The following is a 21,068-nucleotide window of genomic DNA, read 5'->3' on the forward strand; positions in this document are numbered from 1 at the left end:
ACATAACCTGTAGCAGTAGGACCATACATAACCTGTAGCAGTAGGATCATACATAACCTGTAGCAGTAGGACCATACATAACCTGCCTACTGCAGTAGAACCATACATAACCTGCCTACTGCAGTAGAACCATACATAACCTGTAGCAGTAGAACCATACATAACCTGTCTACTGCAGTAGAACCATACATAACCTGTCTACTGCAGTAGAACCATACATAACCTGTCTACTGCAGTAGAACCATACATAACCTGTCTACTGCAGTAGGACCATACATAACCTGTCTACTGCAGTAGGACCATACATAACCTGTAGCAGTAGGACCATACATAACCTGTCTACTGCAGTAGAACCATACATAACCTGTCTACTGCAGTAGGACCATACATAACCTGTCTACTGCAGTAGGACCATACATAACCTGTAGCAGTAGAACCATACATAACCTGTCTACTGCAGTAGGACCATACATAACCTGTAGCAGTAGAACCATACATAACCTGTCTACTGCAGTATAACCATACATAACCTGTAGCAGTAGGACCATACATAACCTGTCTACTGCAGTAGGACCATACATAACCTGTAGCAGTAGAACCATACATAACCTGTCTACTGCAGTAGAACCATACATAACCTGTAGCAGTAGGACCATACATAACCTGTAGCAGTAGAACCATACATAACCTGTCTACTGCAGTAGAACCATACATAACCTGTAGCAGTAGGACCATACATAACCTGTAGCAGTAGAACCATACATAACCTGTCTACTGCAGTAGAACCATACATAACCTGTCTACTGCAGTAGAACCATACATAACCTGTCTACTGCAGTAGGACCATACATAACCTGTAGCAGTAGAACCATACATAACCTGTCTACTGCAGTAGGACCATACATAACCTGTCTACTGCAGTAGAACCATACATAACCTGTCTACTGCAGTAGGACCATACATAACCTGTCTACTGCAGTAGGACCATACATAACCTGTAGCAGTAGAACCATACATAACCTGTCTACTGCAGTAGGACCATACATAACCTGTCTACTGCAGTAGGACCATACATAACCTGTAGCAGTAGAACCATACATAACCTGTCTACTGCAGTAGGACCATACATAACCTGTAGCAGTAGAACCATACATAACCTGTCTACTGCAGTAGGACCATACATAACCTGTAGCAGTAGGACCATACATAACCTGTAGCAGTAGAACCATACATAACCTGTCTACTGCAGTATAACCATACATAACCTGTAGCAGTAGGACCATACATAACCTGTAGCAGTAGAACCATACATAACCTGTAGCAGTAGAACCATACATAACCTGTCTACTGCAGTAGGACCATACATAACCTGTAGCAGTAGGACCATACATAACCTGTAGCAGTAGGACCATACATAACCTGTCTACTGCAGTAGGACCATACATAACCTGTCTACTGCAGTAGAACCATACATAACCTGTCTACTGCAGTAGAACCATACATAACCTGTAGCAGTAGGACCATACATAACCTGTAGCAGTAGAACCATACATAACCTGTAGCAGTAGGACCATACATAACCTGTCTACTGCAGTAGGACCATACATAACCTGTAGCAGTAGAACCATACATAACCTGTCTACTGCAGTAGGACCATACATAACCTGTAGCAGTAGGACCATACATAACCTGTAGCAGTAGGACCATACATAACCTGTAGCAGTAGGACCATACATAACCTGTAGCAGTAGGACCATACATAACCTGTAGCAGTAGAACCATACATAACCTGTCTACTGCAGTAGGACCATACATAACCTGTCTACTGCAGTAGAACCATACATAACCTGTAGCAGTAGAACCATACATAACCTGTCTACTGCAGTAGAACCATACATAACCTGTCTACTGCAGTAGGACCATACATAACCTGTCTACTGCAGTAGGACCATACATAACCTGTCTACTGCAGTAGGACCATACATAACCTGTAGCAGTAGAACCATACATAACCTGTCTACTGCAGTAGGACCATACATAACCTGTAGCAGTAGAACCATACATAACCTGTCTACTGCAGTATAACCATACATAACCTGTAGCAGTAGGACCATACATAACCTGTAGCAGTAGAACCATACATAACCTGTCTACTGCAGTAGAACCATACATAACCTGTAGCAGTAGGACCATACATAACCTGTAGCAGTAGAACCATACATAACCTGTCTACTGCAGTAGAACCATACATAACCTGTCTACTGCAGTAGGACCATACATAACCTGTAGCAGTAGAACCATACATAACCTGTCTACTGCAGTATAACCATACATAACCTGTAGCAGTAGGACCATACATAACCTGTAGCAGTAGAACCATACATAACCTGTCTACTGCAGTAGGACCATACATAACCTGTAGCAGTAGGACCATACATAACCTGTAGCAGTAGACCATACATAACCTGTCTACTGCAGTAGAACCATACATAACCTGTCTACTGCAGTAGGACCATACATAACCTGTAGCAGTAGGACCATACATAACCTGTCTACTGCAGTAGAACCATACATAACCTGTCTACTGCAGTAGGACCATACATAACCTGTCTACTGCAGTAGGACCATACATAACCTGTAGCAGTAGGACCATACATAACCTGTCTACTGCAGTAGAACCATACATAACCTGTCTACTGCAGTAGGACCATACATAACCTGTCTACTGCAGTAGGACCATACATAACCTGTAGCAGTAGAACCATACATAACCTGTCTACTGCAGTAGGACCATACATAACCTGTAGCAGTAGAACCATACATAACCTGTCTACTGCAGTATAACCATACATAACCTGTAGCAGTAGGACCATACATAACCTGTAGCAGTAGAACCATACATAACCTGTCTACTGCAGTAGAACCATACATAACCTGTAGCAGTAGGACCATACATAACCTGTAGCAGTAGGACCATACATAACCTGTCTACTGCAGTAGGACCATACATAACCTGTAGCAGTAGAACCATACATAACCTGTAGCAGTAGGACCATACATAACCTGTAGCAGTAGAACCATACATAACCTGTCTACTGCAGTAGGACCATACATAACCTGTAGCAGTAGAACCATACATAACCTGTCTACTGCAGTAGGACCATACATAACCTGTAGCAGTAGGACCATACATAACCTGTAGCAGTAGGACCATACATAACCTGAAGCAGTAGGACCATACATAACCTGTAGCAGTAGGACCATACATAACCTGTAGCAGTAGGACCATACATAACCTGTAGCAGTAGGACCATACATAACCTGTAGCAGTAGAACCATACATAACCTGTCTACTGCAGTAGGACCATACATAACCTGTAGCAGTAGAACCATACATAACCTGTCTACTGCAGTAGAACCATACATAACCTGTCTACTGCAGTAGGACCATACATAACCTGTAGCAGTAGGACCATACATAACCTGTAGCAGTAGAACCATACATAACCTGTCTACTGCAGTAGAACCATACATAACCTGTCTACTGCAGTAGGACCATACATAACCTGTAGCAGTAGAACCATACATAACCTGTCTACTGCAGTAGGACCATACATAACCTGTCTACTGCAGTAGAACCATACATAACCTGTCTACTGCAGTAGGACCATACATAACCTGTCTACTGCAGTAGGACCATACATAACCTGTAGCAGTAGAACCATACATAACCTGCTACGCAGTAGGACCATACATAACCTGTAGCAGTAGGACCATACATAACCTGTAGCAGTAGGACCATACATAACCTGTAGCAGTAGGACCATACATAACCTGTAGCAGTAGGACCATACATAACCTGTCTACTGCAGTAGAACCATACATAACCTGTAGCAGTAGGACCATACATAACCTGTAGCAGTAGAACCATACATAACCTGTAGCAGTAGAACCATACATAACCTGTCTACTGCAGTAGAACCATACATAACCTGTCTACTGCAGTAGGACCATACATAACCTGTAGCAGTAGAACCATACATAACCTGTCTACTGCAGTAGGACCATACATAACCTGTCTACTGCAGTAGAACCATACATAACCTGTCTACTGCAGTAGGACCATACATAACCTGTAGCAGTAGGACCATACATAACCTGTCTACTGCAGTAGAACCATACATAACCTGTCTACTGCAGTAGGACCATACATAACCTGTCTACTGCAGTAGGACCATACATAACCTGTAGCAGTAGAACCATACATAACCTGTCTACTGCAGTAGGACCATACATAACCTGTAGCAGTAGAACCATACATAACCTGTCTACTGCAGTATAACCATACATAACCTGTAGCAGTAGGACCATACATAACCTGTAGCAGTAGAACCATACATAACCTGTCTACTGCAGTATAACCATACATAACCTGTAGCAGTAGGACCATACATAACCTGTAGCAGTAGAACCATACATAACCTGTAGCAGTAGGACCATACATAACCTGTAGCAGTAGGACCATACATAACCTGTCTACTGCAGTAGGACCATACATAACCTGTAGCAGTAGAACCATACATAACCTGTCTACTGCAGTAGAACCATACATAACCTGTAGCAGTAGGACCATACATAACCTGTCTACTGCAGTAGAACCATACATAACCTGTCTACTGCAGTAGGACCATACATAACCTGTCTACTGCAGTAGGACCATACATAACCTGTAGCAGTAGAACCATACATAACCTGTCTACTGCAGTAGGACCATACATAACCTGTAGCAGTAGAACCATACATAACCTGTTTACTGCAGTATAACCATACATAACCTGTAGCAGTAGGACCATACATAACCTGTAGCAGTAGAACCATACATAACCTGTCTACTGCAGTATAACCATACATAACCTGTAGCAGTAGAACCATACATAACCTGTAGCAGTAGAACCATACATAACCTGTCTACTGCAGTAGGACCATACATAACCTGTCTACTGCAGTAGAACCATACATAACCTGTAGCAGTAGAACCATACATAACCTGTAGCAGTAGAACCATACATAACCTGTCTACTGCAGTAGGACCATACATAACCTGTCTACTGCAGTAGAACCATACATAACCTGTAGCAGTAGGACCATACATAACCTGTAGCAGTAGGACCATACATAACCTGTAGCAGTAGGACCATACATAACCTGTAGCAGTAGAACCATACATAACCTGTAGCAGTAGAACCATACATAACCTGTAGCAGTAGGACCATACATAACCTGTCTACTGCAGTAGAACCATACATAACCTGTCTACTGCAGTAGGACCATACATAACCTGTAGCAGTAGAACCATACATAACCTGTCTACTGCAGTAGGACCATACATAACCTGTAGCAGTAGAACCATACATAACCTGTTTACTGCAGTATAACCATACATAACCTGTAGCAGTAGGACCATACATAACCTGTAGCAGTAGAACCATACATAACCTGTCTACTGCAGTATAACCATACATAACCTGTAGCAGTAGGACCATACATAACCTGTAGCAGTAGAACCATACATAACCTGTCTACTGCAGTAGAACCATACATAACCTGTAGCAGTAGGACCATACATAACCTGTAGCAGTAGAACCATACATAACCTGTAGCAGTAGGACCATACATAACCTGTAGCAGTAGAACCATACATAACCTGTAGCAGTAGGACCATACATAACCTGTAGCAGTAGGACCATACATAACCTGTAGCAGTAGAACCATACATAACCTGTAGCAGTAGGACCATACATAACCTGTAGCAGTAGAACCATACATAACCTGTAGCAGTAGAACCATACATAACCTGTCTACTGCAGTATAACCATACATAACCTGTAGCAGTAGGACCATACATAACCTGTAGCAGTAGAACCATACATAACCTGTCTACTGCAGTAGGACCATACATAACCTGTAGCAGTAGGACCATACATAACCTGTCTACTGCAGTAGGACCATACATAACCTGTAGCAGTAGGACCATACATAACCTGTAGCAGTAGGACCATACATAACCTGTAGCAGTAGGACCATACATAACCTGTAGCAGTAGGACCATACATAACCTGTAGCAGTAGGACCATACATAACCTGTCTACTGCAGTAGGACCATACATAACCTGTAGCAGTAGGACCATACATAACCTGTAGCAGTAGGACCATACATAACCTGTAGCAGTAGGACCATACATAACCTGTAGCAGTAGGACCATACATAACCTGTAGCAGTAGGACCATACATAACCTGTAGCAGTAGGACCATACATAACCTGTAGCAGTAGGACCATACATAACCTGTAGCAGTAGAACCATACATAACCTGTAGCAGTAGGACCATACATAACCTGTAGCAGTAGGACCATACATAACCTGTAGCAGTAGGACCATACATAACCTGTAGCAGTAGGACCATACATAACCTGTAGCAGTAGGACCATACATAACCTGTAGCAGTAGGACCATACATAACCTGTAGCAGTAGGACCATACATAACCTGTAGCAGTAGGACCATACATAACCTGTCTACTGCAGTATAACCATACATAACCTGTAGCAGTAGGACCATACATAACCTGTAGCAGTAGAACCATACATAACCTGTAGCAGTAGGACCATACATAACCTGTAGCAGTCTCTAACCCCAAATCACCCACAAAACAAAGGATAACTGATTAGTTTTTTTTAAATCAACGGAGGCCAAATGCTCGCTGGCTTCGCTGGCCTTGCATTCAAAGCTACAGATAGATGGGCTACACAAACAGAGGGGCACTGTATCGCTCGGACGCTTTCTCTGTTGAGACATATTCAGCCTCTTGTGAATTGAAGGAAAATTATCTTCTTGGTACATTTATGTTTCAGAGCCTGGCATCCCTGAATACAGGCGTGTGTCTCAGAGCCTGGCTTCCCTGAATACAGGCGTGTGTTTCAGAGCCTGGCTTCCCTGAATACAGGCGTGTGTTTCAGAGCCTGGCATCCCTGAATACAGGCGTGTGTTTCAGAGCCTGGCTTCCCTGAATACAGGCGTGTGTTTCAGAGCCTGGCTTCCCTGAATACAGGCGTGTGTTTCAGAGCCTGGCCCCTGGGCTCCCTGAATACAGGCGTGTGTTTCAGAGCACTGAGGTATAATAAGAACTGGAGACTGAATCCAAGATGTCCACCTGTAATCTACTTCTTCCCCCAGATCCGTGGACCGTCTATATCCGGAGCGCTCAGTGGGAACAGGAAGCAGCACGAGCTGCGACAGCGGCATCCTGTCATCCCAAAAACATTACAGATAAATAAATATAACATCAAAGCGGTGAGCCGATCCTGTAGGTTCATGCTCTACAACATTCGCAGAGTACGACCCTGCCTCACACAGGAAGCGGCGCAGGTCCTAATCCGGGCACTTGTCATCTCCCGTCTGGATTACTGCAACTCGCTGTTGGCTGGGCTCCCTGCCTGTGCCATTAAACCCCTACAACTCATCCAGAACGCCGCAGCCCGTCTGGTGTTCAACCTTCCCAAGTTCTCTGACGTCACCCCGCTCCTCCGCTCTCTCCACTGGCTTCCAGTCGAAGCTCGCATCCGCTACAAGACCATGGTGCTTGCCTACGGAGCTGTGAGGGGAACGGCACCTCCGTACCTTCAGGCTCTGATCAGGCCCTACACCCAAACAAGGGCACTGCGTTCATCCACCACTGGCCTGCTGGCCCCCCTACCTCTGAGGAAGCAGAGTTCCCGCTCAGCCCAGTCAAACCTGTTCGCTGCTCTGGCACCCCAATGGTGGAACAAGCTCCCTCACGACGCCAGGACAGCGGAGTCAATCACCACCTTCCGGAGACACCTGAAACCCCACCTCTTTAAGGAATATCTGGGATAGGATAAAGTAATCCTTCTAACCCCCCACCCCCCTAAAAGATTTAGATGCACTATTGTAAAGTGGTTGTTCCACTGGATATCATAAGGTGAATGCACCAATTTGTAAGTCGCTCTGGATAAGAGCGTCTGCTAAATGACGTAAATGTAAATCTTGGCCAGGTCGCAATTGTAAATGAGAACTTGTTCTCAACTTGCCTACCTGGTTAAATAAAGGTGAAATAAATAAAAAATAAATACATTTAAAAAATGTAATGACAACACAAAACACACCCCTTATATGAAGTGTTTCTAAAATCCGCTATGGGGGAAATGAATGGTGGTAAACCGATTGGAGCCATTTCCCTGTCTGACCGCTATGATTTACAGGGAAAACTCCACTGTGGGGCTCTATATCGGCACAGATATAAAGATGAGTCCTCTATCTAGCTCTATGGAGCTGCACATGATGTCACAGATATAAAGATGAGTCCTCTATCCGTCTCTATGGAGCTGCCCATGATGTCACAGATATAAAGATGAGTCCTCTATCCGTCTCTATGGAGCTGCCCATGATGTCACAGATATAAAGATGAGTCCTCTATCCATCTCTATGGAGCTGCCCATGATGTCACAGATATAAAGATGAGTCCTCTATCTAGCTCTATGGAGCTGCCCATGATGTCACAGATATAAAGATGAGTCCTCTATCCGTCTCTATGGAGCTGCCCATGATGTCACAGATATAAAGATGAGTCCTCTATCCGTCTCTATGTGTTTAAACACACACAGTGACAGACACAACACACACACAGTGACAGACACACACACAGTGACAGACACACACACAGTGACAGACACACACACACAGTGACAGACACACACACAGTGACAGACACACACACAGTGACAGACACACACACACACACACACACACAGTGACAGACACACACACACACACACACACAGTGACAGACACACACACACACACACACACACACACAGTGACAGACACACACACACACACACACACAGTGACAGACACACACACACACACAGTGACAGACACACTCACACACACACAGTGACAGACACACCCATTTTGAGGGTTTATAGTTTATTTAGTTCCAATGTTGTCGTTGTGACATTCGCTGTCATAAAATAACGTCGCCAAGGAAACCCAAATGTACAGAGTGACAGGAAGTAGAAACAAAACAACGCTTCCCCCTTTGCTTTCCCTTTATTAGTGCACTACTTTTAACCACATCCCTATGGGTCCTGGTCTAAAGTAGTGCACTATATAGGGAATAGGGTGCCATTTGGGCTGCAATTAAAAATAATAAACCACAGATCAGTAAATGTCTTAAATTAGATGAATCATCATATTCATAAATAAACATTTAATACTCAAAACACCAGCGGAAACAAAAAATAAAAATAGATAATGTAAATCATTTTTTTTTTTTTATAATAATACTTCATCATATTTTGGAAAAGTTTTGAAAATGTAAAAACTGTTAGAAACTCAAATAAATCAACTCAAGTCATTTAATATATTAACACCAGTAATAATAATCATCTCATAGCAGGGCCCCCCTATTCCCTACATAGTGCACTAGTATATAGTGAACAGGGAGCTATTGGGACACCCAGGTAGTAAGATAATGTGAAACCACGGGCCGCATCCCCAATGACTCCATGTTCCCTATTTATAGAAAGCTCTGGTTGATGTAGTGCACTACTATATAGGGTCCACTACAGTAAACAACACATCAGGAAAAAATGCGTCCCAAATGGCACCCTATTCCCTATATAGTGTACTACTTTAGACTAGAGCCCTATGGGTAGGGCCCCAGAGCCCTATGGGGTAGTGTACTACTTTAGACCAGAGCCCTATGGGGTAGTGCACTACTTTAGACCAGAGCCCTATGGGGTAGTGTACTACGTAGTGAACAGGGGCCCATTGGGAACAGCCCAAGGGTTCATCAGTCAAGCAGAGAGATCTCATAAAGGACAGAGATATAAATGATAATAATTCTCCAAGCAGATCGTTATGTTACAGTATGTACATCCAGACAGTACCTTCTAGAACATCTACACTGGGTCTAGTTCTCTCTCAGAGTTGGTAGGTTGTCAGAGTGCAATAGTAAAAATGTGTATTGACGCGTTATTACCGCCGTAGAGTGTTTATGAACTGTTAGTTGGTGTGTTATAAACCGTGAACACAGTTTATAAACCGTGAACACAGTTTATAAACCGTGAACACAGTTTATAAACCGTGAACACAGTTTATAAACCGTGAACACAGTTTATAAACCGTGAACACAGTTTATAAACCGTGAACACAGTTTATAAACCGTGAACACAGTTTATAAACCGTGAACACAGTTTATAAACCGTGAACACAGTTTATAAACCGTGAACACAGTTTATAAACCATACATGTAATCAGTGTATAACCCAGTGTGTGTAATAATTGTGTGTTGGTAAACATCTTTCTGTGTTGTCCGGCAAAAGGGTTTGAAGACACTGTGTTATTTTTTATTTTTAAATCAGTCAAATTAACATTTCACCTCCTTAGACACAAAAAGATTTAATATTCTGATTATTGTGCTCAATCCCTGACCTTTAACCCTATGACCCTGACAGTGTAAAGGATGAGTTAAGGACGTTGTGTTAGCCTGACCTTTAACCTTTAACCCTATGACCCTGATAATGTAAAGGATCAGGACGTTTAGTCTCTCGCAGACCAAAACCCTCCTACAACCACCCTGCAACGTTACAGCAACCAACCTATAATGCTCCTACAACACAACCTGAAACCTTACCGTCTTCATTATCATCAAACCCCTCCTAGCTTCTATAACTGACTAGTAAAATGGGCAGTTGATTGGTTCGTTTTCTTTAAGACTTTGGGACACCTGGTGGTTTCTCTCTAGGTGGTCTAGATCTATACTGGTTCTATCTACACTAACACGGGCTGGTTTCTCTCTAGGTGGTCTAGATCTATACTGGTTCTATCTACACTAACACGAGGTGGTTTCTCTCTAGGTGGTCTAGATCTATACTGGTTCTATCTACACTAACACGAGGTGGTTTCTCTCTAGGTGGTCTAGATCTATACTGGTTCTATCTATACTAACATGAGGTGGTTTCTCTCTAGGTGGTCTAGATCTATACTGGTTCTATCTACACTAACACGAGGTGGTTTCTCTCTAGGTGGTCTAGATCTATACTGGTTCTATCTACACTAACATGAGGTGGTTTCTCTCTAGGTGGTCTAGATCTATACTGGTTCTATCTACACTAACACGGGCTGGTTTCTCTCTAGGTGGTCTAGATCTATACTGGTTCTATCTACACTAACATGAGGTGATGTCTCTCTAGGTGGTCTAGATCTATACTGGTTCTATCTATACTAACATGAGGTGATGTCTCTCTAGGTGGTCTAGATCTATACTGGTTCTATCTACACTAACATGAGGTGGTTTCTCTCTAGGTGGTCTAGATCTATACTGGTTCTATCTATACTAACATGAGGTGATGTCTCTCTAGGTGGTCTAGATCTATACTGGTTCTATCTATACTAACATGAGGTGATGTCTCTCTAGGTGGTCTAGATCTATACTGGTTCTATCTATACTAACATGAGGTGGTTTCTCTCTAGGTGGTCTAGATCTATACTGGTTCTATCTACACTAACATGGTTGTAATGCCATTCTATAGAGGTTCTATACCAACCCGGTGGTTGGTTAGTTCGGTTAAGACTTTTAAGTGTTCTGTTCAGTCCTACTGTCTCAGCGGCAATCAATTCATACAAGTACAATACCTGCCCCAATGAATCACACAAAAGCAGTGACATGTAGTATGTGATATCTGTAGAATATATATGTATGTGTATATATATATATATATATATATATTTTAACGTTCCATACATTCAGTTAGAAGCTGCAGTTGTCTTGTTTTGCCCAGAAATAAACAGATTCCATCAGGTCCCTCCTCCTCTCCGCAGCGGAACAAGGGATAAGGCAGGAGTCTCTCTCTCCCTTTTTTTACTTCTCTCTCTCTCTCCATCCTTTCGCTGTTTGCATTCTTGCAGAAGTAGCATGACTTCATCATGAGAGAGGGATGAAGAGAAGGAGGAGAGGAGAGGAGGAGGAGAGAAGAGGATGAGAGGAGAGGAGGAGGATGAGAGGAGAGGAGGAGGATGAGAGGAGGAGGATGAGAGGAGAGGAGGAGGATGAGAGGAGAGGAGGAGAGGAGGATGTGAGGAGGATGAGAGGAGGAGTGACAGAGGCATAAAGTTGGATGGGGTGATGAAGGAGGGCAACCAGGCCCCTCTCTCTTCTCCATCAGTCATCCCTCTCTCTTCTCCATCAGTCATCCCTCTCTCTTCTCCATCAGTCATCCCTCTCTCTTCTCCATCAGTCATCCCTCTCTCTTCTCCATCAGTCATCCCTCTCTCTTCTCCATCAGTCATCCCTCTCTCTTCTCCATCAGTCATCCCTCTCTCTTCTCCATCAGTCATCCCTCTCTCTTCTCCATCAGTCATCCCTCTCTCTTCTCCATCAGTCATCCCTCTCTCTTCTCCATCAGTCATCCCTCTCTCTTCTCCATCAGTCATCCCTCTCTCCTGTGGCGGATGGCAGGATGAAGGAGGGGTAAGAGGAGGAGTTAGGTGGTAAGCCCTCTCCTCTCTAACTCCTTAGTCTGTTTCAACTCTTTAATCCTGGAGAGAGAGAACAGGGGAGAAAGAGGAAGTGGAGAGAGAGAACAGGGGAGAAAGAGGAAGTGGAGAGAGAGAGAACAGGGGAGAAAGAGGAAGTGGAGAGAGAGAGAACAGGGGAGAAAGAGGAAGTGGAGAGAGAGAGAACAGGGGAGAAAGAGAAAGTGGAGAGAGAGAGAACAGGGGAGAAAGAGGAAGTGGAGAGAGAGAGAACAGGGGAGAAAGAGGAAGTGGAGAGAGAGAGAACAGGGGAGAAAGAGGAAGTGGAGAGAGAGAGAACAGGGGAGAAAGAGGAAGTGGAGAGAGAGAGAACAGGGGAGAAAGAGGAAGTGGAGAGAGAGAGAACAGGGGAGAAAGAGGAAGTGGAGAGAGAGAGAACAGGGGAGAAAGAGGAAGTGGAGAGAGAGAGAACAGGGGAGAAAGAGGAAGTGGAGAGAGAGAGAACAGGGGAGAAAGAGGAAGTGGAGAGAGAGAGAACAGGGGAGAAAGAGGAAGTGGAGAGAGAGAGAACAGGGGAGAAAGAGGAAGTGGAGAGAGAGAGAACAGGGGAGAAAGAGGAAGTGGAGAGAGAGAGAACAGGGGAGAAAGAGGAAGTGGAGAGAGAGAGAACAGGGGAGAAAGAGGAAGTGGAGAGAGAGAGAACAGGGGAGAAAGAGAAAGTGGAGAGAGAGAGAACGGGGGAGAAAGAGGAAGTGGAGAGAGAGAGAACAGGGGAGAAAGAGGAAGTGGAGAGAGAGAGAACAGGGGAGAAAGAGGAAGTGGAGAGAGAGAGAACGGGGGAGAAAGAGGAAGTGGAGAGAGAGAGAACGGGGGAGAAAGAGGAAGTGGAGAGAGAGAGAACAGGGGAGAAAGAGGAAGTGGAGAGAGAGAGAACAGGGGAGAAAGAGGAAGTGGAGAGAGAGAGAACAGGGGAGAAAGAGGAAGTGGAGAGAGAGAGAACAGGGGAGAAAGAGGAAGTGGAGAGAGAGAGAACAGGGGAGAAAGAGGAAGTGGAGAGAGAGAGAACAGGGGAGAAAGAGGAAGTGGAGAGAGAGAGAACAGGGGAGAAAGAGAAAGTGGAGAGAGAGAGAACGGGGGAGAAAGAGGAAGTGGAGAGAGAGAGAACGGGGAGAAAGAGAAGTGGAGAGAGAGAACGGGGAGAAAGAGAAGTGGAGAGAGAGAGAACAGGGGAGAAAGAGGAAGTGGAGAGAGAGAGAACAGGGGAGAAAGAGAAAGTGGAGAGAGAGAGAACAGGGGAGAAAGAGAAAGTGGAGAGAGAGAGAACAGGGGAGAAAGAGGAAGTGGAGAGAGAGAACGGGGGAGAAAGAGGAAGTGGAGAGAGAGAGAAGAGAGGAAAAACATTCAGTAACATTAAAAAGTGACAAAATTCTGAATTACCAAGAATGATTTCTCTCTGATAACATTGATATCGCTGTGAGGTCACTGTGAGGTCACTGACCGGTGTCGGCATCGGCGAAGGAATCTCATGATCTTCCTGGCGGCCTGGTCCTGCTTCTTAGTCAGGAAGGAACCCCTGAAGGGACAAAAAGACATTAGGAAAAATAAATGCATTAAATATAAAACATTTTACACAATTTTACAACCTTTCTCTGTTAACCTGGACATTTTAAACTATAAACACAGTGTTATATAATCCCATGTGGGCTGGACATTTTAAACTATGAACACAGTGTTATATAATCCCATGTGGGCTGGACATTTTAAACTATGAATACAGTGTTTTATAATCCCATGTGGGCTGGACATTTTAAACTATGAACACAGTGTTATATAATCCCATGTGGGCTGGACATTTTAAACTATGAATACAGTGTTATATAATCCCATGTGGGCTGGACATTTTAACCTATAAACACAGTGTTTTATAATCCCATGTGGGCTGGACATTTTAAACTATGAATACAGTGTTATATAATCCCATGTGGGCTGGACATTTTAAACTATGAATACAGTGTTATATAATCCCATGTGGGCTGGACATTTTAAACTATAAACACAGTGTTATATAATCCCATGTGGGCTGGACATTTTAAACTATAAACATAGTGTTATATAATCCCATGTGGGCTGGACATTTTAAACTATGAATACAGTGTTATATAATCCCATGTGGGCTGGACATTTTAAACTATGAATACAGTGTTATATAATCCCATGTGGGCTGGACATTTTAAACTATAAACACAGTGTTATATAATCCCATGTGGGCTGGACATTTTAAACTATAAACACAGTGTTATATAATCCCATGTGGGCTGGACATTTTAACCTATAAACTATGAATACAGTGTTTTATAATCCCATGTGGGCTGGACATTTTAAACTATGAATACAGTGTTATATAATCCCATGTGGGCTGGACATTTTAAACTATGAATACAGTGTTATATAATCCCATGTGGGCTGGACATTTTAAACTATAAACTATGAATACAGTGTTATATAATCCCATGTGGGCTGGACATTTTAAACTATAAACATAGTGTTTTATAATCCCATGTGGGCTGGACATTTTAACCTATAAACATAGTGTTTTATAATCCCATGTGGGCTGGACATTTTAACCTATAAACATAGTGTTTTATAATCCCATGTGGGCTGGACATTTTAACCTATAAACATTGTGTTTTATAATCCCATGTGGGCTGGACATTTTAAACTATAAACACAGTGTTATATAATCCCATGTGGGCTGGACATTTTAACCTATAAACATAGTGTTATATAATCCCATGTGGGATGGACATTTTAACCTATAAACATAGTGTTTTATAATCCCATGTGGGCTGGACATTTTAACCTATAAACATAGTGTTTTATAATCCCATGTGGGCTGGACATTTTAACCTATAAACATAGTGTTTTATAATCCCATGTGGGCTGGACATTTTAACCTATAAACTATGAATACAGTGTTATATAATCCCATGTGGGCTGGACATTTTAACCTATAAACTATGAATACAGTGTTATATAATCCCATGTGGGCTGGACATTTTAAACTATGAATACAGTATTTTATAATCCCATGTGTGCTGGACATTTTAACCTATAAACTATGAATACAGTGTTATATAATCCCATGTGGGCTGGACATTTTAACCTATAAACACAGTGTTTTATAATCCCATGTGTGCTGGACATTTTAACCTAAAACTATGAATACAGTGTTTTATAATCCCATGTGTGCTGTACATTTTAACCTATAAACTATGAATACAGTGTTATATAATCCCATGTGGGCTGGACATTTTAACCTATAAACTATGAATACAGTGTTTTATAATCCCATGTGTGCTGGACATTTTAACCTATAAACACAGTGTTATATAATCCCATGTGGGCTGGACATTTTAACCTATAAACTATGAATACAGTGTTATATAATCCCATGTGGGCTGGCCATTTTAACCTATAAACTATGAATACAGTGTTTTATAATCCCATGTGGGCTGGACATTTTAAACTATGAATACAGTGTTATATAATCCCATGTGGGCTGGACATTTTAAACTATGAATACAGTGTTATATAATCCCATGTGGGCTGGACATTTTAAACTATAAACTATGAATACAGTGTTATATAATCCCATGTGGGCTGGACATTTTAAACTATAAACACAGTGTTATATAATCCCATGTGGGCTGGACATTTTAAACTATAAACATAGTGTTATATAATCCCATGTGGGCTGGACATTTTAAACTATGAATACAGTGTTATATAATCCCATGTGGGCTGGACATTTTAAACTATGAATACAGTGTTATATAATCCCATGTGGGCTGGACATTTTAAACTATAAACACAGTGTTATATAATCCCATGTGGGCTGGACATTTTAAACTATAAACACAGTGTTATATAATCCCATGTGGGCTGGACATTTTAACCTATAAACTATGAATACAGTGTTTTATAATCCCATGTGGGCTGGACATTTTAAACTATGAATACAGTGTTATATAATCCCATGTGGGCTGGACATTTTAAACTATGAATACAGTGTTATATAATCCCATGTGGGCTGGACATTTTAAACTATAAACTATGAATACAGTGTTATATAATCCCATGTGGGCTGGACATTTTAAACTATAAACATAGTGTTTTATAATCCCATGTGGGCTGGACATTTTAACCTATAAACATAGTGTTTTATAATCCCATGTGGGCTGGACATTTTAACCTATAAACATAGTGTTTTATAATCCCATGTGGGCTGGACATTTTAACCTATAAACATTGTGTTTTATAATCCCATGTGGGCTGGACATTTTAAACTATAAACACAGTGTTATATAATCCCATGTGGGCTGGACATTTTAACCTATAAACATAGTGTTATATAATCCCATGTGGGATGGACATTTTAACCTATAAACATAGTGTTTTATAATCCCATGTGGGCTGGACATTTTAACCTATAAACATAGTGTTTTATAATCCCATGTGGGCTGGACATTTTAACCTATAAACATAGTGTTTTATAATCCCATGTGGGCTGGACATTTTAACCTATAAACTATGAATACAGTGTTATATAATCCCATGTGGGCTGGACATTTTAACCTATAAACTATGAATACAGTGTTATATAATCCCATGTGGGCTGGACATTTTAAACTATGAATACAGTATTTTATAATCCCATGTGTGCTGGACATTTTAACCTATAAACTATGAATACAGTGTTATATAATCCCATGTGGGCTGGACATTTTAACCTATAAACACAGTGTTTTATAATCCCATGTGTGCTGGACATTTTAACCTAAAACTATGAATACAGTGTTTTATAATCCCATGTGTGCTGTACATTTTAACCTATAAACTATGAATACAGTGTTATATAATCCCATGTGGGCTGGACATTTTAACCTATAAACTATGAATACAGTGTTTTATAATCCCATGTGTGCTGGACATTTTAACCTATAAACACAGTGTTATATAATCCCATGTGGGCTGGACATTTTAACCTATAAACTATGAATACAGTGTTATATAATCCCATGTGGGCTGGCCATTTTAACCTATAAACTATGAATACAGTGTTTTATAATCCCATGTGGGCTGGACATTTTAAACTATGAATACAGTGTTATATAATCCCATGTGGGCTGGACATTTTAAACTATGAATACAGTGTTATATAATCCCATGTGGGCTGGACATTTTAAACTATAAACTATGAATACAGTGTTATATAATCCCATGTGGGCTGGACATTTTAAACTATAAACATAGTGTTTTATAATCCAATGTGGGCTGGACATTTTAACCTATAAACATAGTGTTATATAATCCCATGTGGGCTGGACATTTTAACCTATAAACATAGTGTTATATAATCCCATGTGGGCTGGACATTTTAACCTATAAACATAGTGTTATATAATCCCATGTGGGCTGGACATTTTAAACTATAAACACAGTGTTATATAATCCCATGTGGGCTGGACATTTTAACCTATAAACATAGTGTTTTATAATCCCATGTGGGCTGGACATTTTAACCTATAAACATAGTGTTATATAATCCCATGTGGGCTGGACATTTTAAACTATAAACACAGTGTTATATAATCCCATGTGGGCTGGACATTTTAAACTATAAACTATGAATACAGTGTTATATAATCCCATGTGGGCTGGACATTTTAAACTATAAACACAGTGTTATATAATCCCATGTGGGCTGGACATTTTAACCTATAAACATAGTGTTTTATAATCCCATGTGGGCTGGACATTTTAACCTATAAACATAGTGTTATATAATCCCATGTGGGCTGGACATTTTAACCTATAAACATAGTGTTTTATAATCCCATGTGGGCTGGACATTTTAAACTATAAACACAGTGTTATATAATCCCATGTGGGCTGGACATTTTAACCTATAAACATAGTGTTTTATAATCCCATGTGGGCTGGACATTTTAACCTATAAACATAGTGTTATATAATCCCATGTGGGCTGGACATTTTAACCTATAAACATAGTGTTTTATAATCCCATGTGGGCTGGACATTTTAAACTATAAACACAGTGTTATATAATCCCATGTGGGCTGGACATTTTAACCTATAAACATAGTGTTTTATAATCCCATGTGGGCTGGACATTTTAACCTATAAACATAGTGTTTTATAATCCCATGTGGGCTGGACATTTTAACCTATAAACATAGTGTTTTATAATCCCATGTGGGCTGGACATTTTAACCTATAAACATAGTGTTTTATAATCCCATGTGGGCTGGACATTTTAAACTATAAACACAGTGTTTTATAATCCCATGTGGGCTGGACATTTTAACCTATAAACTATGAATACAGTGTTTTATAATCCCATGTGGGCTGGACATTTTAACCTATAAACTATGAATACAGTGTTATATAATCCCATGTGGGCTGGACATTTTAAACTATGAATACAGTATTTTATAATCCCATGTGTGCTGGACATTTTAACCTATAAACTATGAATACAGTGTTATATAATCCCATGTGGGCTGGACATTTTAACCTATAAACACAGTGTTTTATAATCCCATGTGGGCTGGACATTTTAACCTATAAACTATGAATACAGTGTTATATAATCCCATGTGGGCTGGACATTTTAACCTATAAACACAGTGTTTTATAATCCCATGTGTGCTGGACATTTTAACCTAAAACTATGAATACAGTGTTTTATAATCCCATGTGTGCTGTACATTTTAACCTATAAACTATGAATACAGTGTTATATAATCCCATGTGGGCTGGACATTTTAACCTATAAACTATGAATACAGTGTTATATAATCCCATGTGGGCTGGACATTTTAACCTATAAACTATGAATACAGTGTTTTATAATCCCATGTGTGCTGGACATTTTAACCTATAAACACAGTGTTATATAATCCCATGTGGGCTGGACATTTTAACCTATAAACTATGAATACAGTGTTATATAATCCCATGTGGGCTGGACATTTTAACCTATAAACACAGTATTTTATAATCCCATGTGGGCTGGACATTTTAACCTATAAACTATGAATACAGTGTTATATAATCCCATGTGGGCTGGACATTTTAACCTATAAACACAGTATTTTATAATCCCATGTGGGCTGGACATTTTAACCTATAAACTATGAATACAGTGTTATATAATCCCATGTGGGCTGGACATTTTAACCTATAAACACAGTGTTTTATAATCCCATGTGGGCTGGACATTTTAACCTATAAACTATGAATACAGTGTTATATAATCCCATGTGTGCTGGACATTTTAACCTATAAACACAGTGTTTTATAATCCCATGTGTGCTGGACATTTTAACCTATAAACTATGAATACAGTGTTTTATAATCCCATGTGTGCTGGACATTTTAACCTATAAACTATGAATACAGTGTTATATAATCCCATGTAGGCTGGACATTTTAACCTATAAACTATGAATACAGTGTTTTATAATCCCATGTGTGCTGGACATTTTAACCTATAAACACAGTGTTATATAATCCCATGTGGGCTGGACATTTTAACCTATAAACTATGAATACAGTGTTATATAATCCCATGTGGGCTGGACATTTTAACCTATAAACTATGAATACAGTGTTATATAATCCCATGTGGGCTGGACATTTTAACCTATAAACAGTATTTTATAATCCCATGTGGGCTGGACATTTTAACCTATAAACTATGAATACAGTGTTATATAATCCCATGTGTGCTGGACATTTTAACCTATAAACACAGTGTTATATAATCCCATGTGGGCTGGACATTTTAAACTATAAACACAGTGTTTTATAATCCCATGTGGGCTGGACATTTTAACCTATAAACTATGAATACAGTGTTTTATAATCCCATGTGGGCTGGACATTTTAACCTATAAACTATGAATACAGTGTTATATAATCCCATGTGGGCTGGACATTTTAAACTATGAATACAGTATTTTATAATCCCATGTGTGCTGGACATTTTAACCTATAAACTATGAATACAGTGTTATATAATCCCATGTGGGCTGGACATTTTAACCTATAAACACAGTGTTTTATAATCCCATGTGGGCTGGACATTTTAACCTATAAACTATGAATACAGTGTTATATAATCCCATGTGGGCTGGACATTTTAACCTATAAACATAGTGTTATATAATCCCATGTGGGCTGGACATTTTAACCTATAAACATAGTGTTATATAATCCCATGTGGGCTGGACATTTTAAACTATGAATACAGTGTTATATAATCCCATGTGGGCTGGACATTTTAAACTATGAATACAGTGTTTTATAATCCCATGTGGGCTGGACATTTTAACCTATAAACTATGAATACAGTGTTATATAATCCCATGTGGGCTGGACATTTTAAACTATGAATACAGTGTTTTATAATCCCATGTGGGCTGG

The 21,068-nt window shown here is 40.6% G+C and overlaps 1 protein-coding gene across 1 annotated transcript in view; it reads right to left on the reverse strand.

Moving 5' to 3' along the window:
- Positions 1-8,988: 8,988 nt before the first annotated feature.
- Positions 8,989-21,068, reverse strand: part of LOC106565081 (calmodulin-binding transcription activator 2) — a 35,029-nt gene continuing 22,949 nt past the window's right edge. Inside the window, exons 8-9 of the mRNA XM_082977258.1 lie at positions 14,056-14,130; positions 8,989-12,620 (exon numbers count right to left, since the gene is read on the reverse strand). Coding sequence (XP_082833384.1) covers positions 12,566-12,620; positions 14,056-14,130 — 130 coding nt within the window. The 3' untranslated portion in view covers positions 8,989-12,565. The remainder of the gene's footprint in view (positions 12,621-14,055; positions 14,131-21,068) is intronic.

Source organism: Salmo salar, chromosome 07 (genome assembly GCF_965601325.2).
Source record: "Salmo salar chromosome 07, fSalSal1, whole genome shotgun sequence".
NCBI classification, from domain to species: domain Eukaryota; kingdom Metazoa; phylum Chordata; class Actinopteri; order Salmoniformes; family Salmonidae; genus Salmo; species Salmo salar.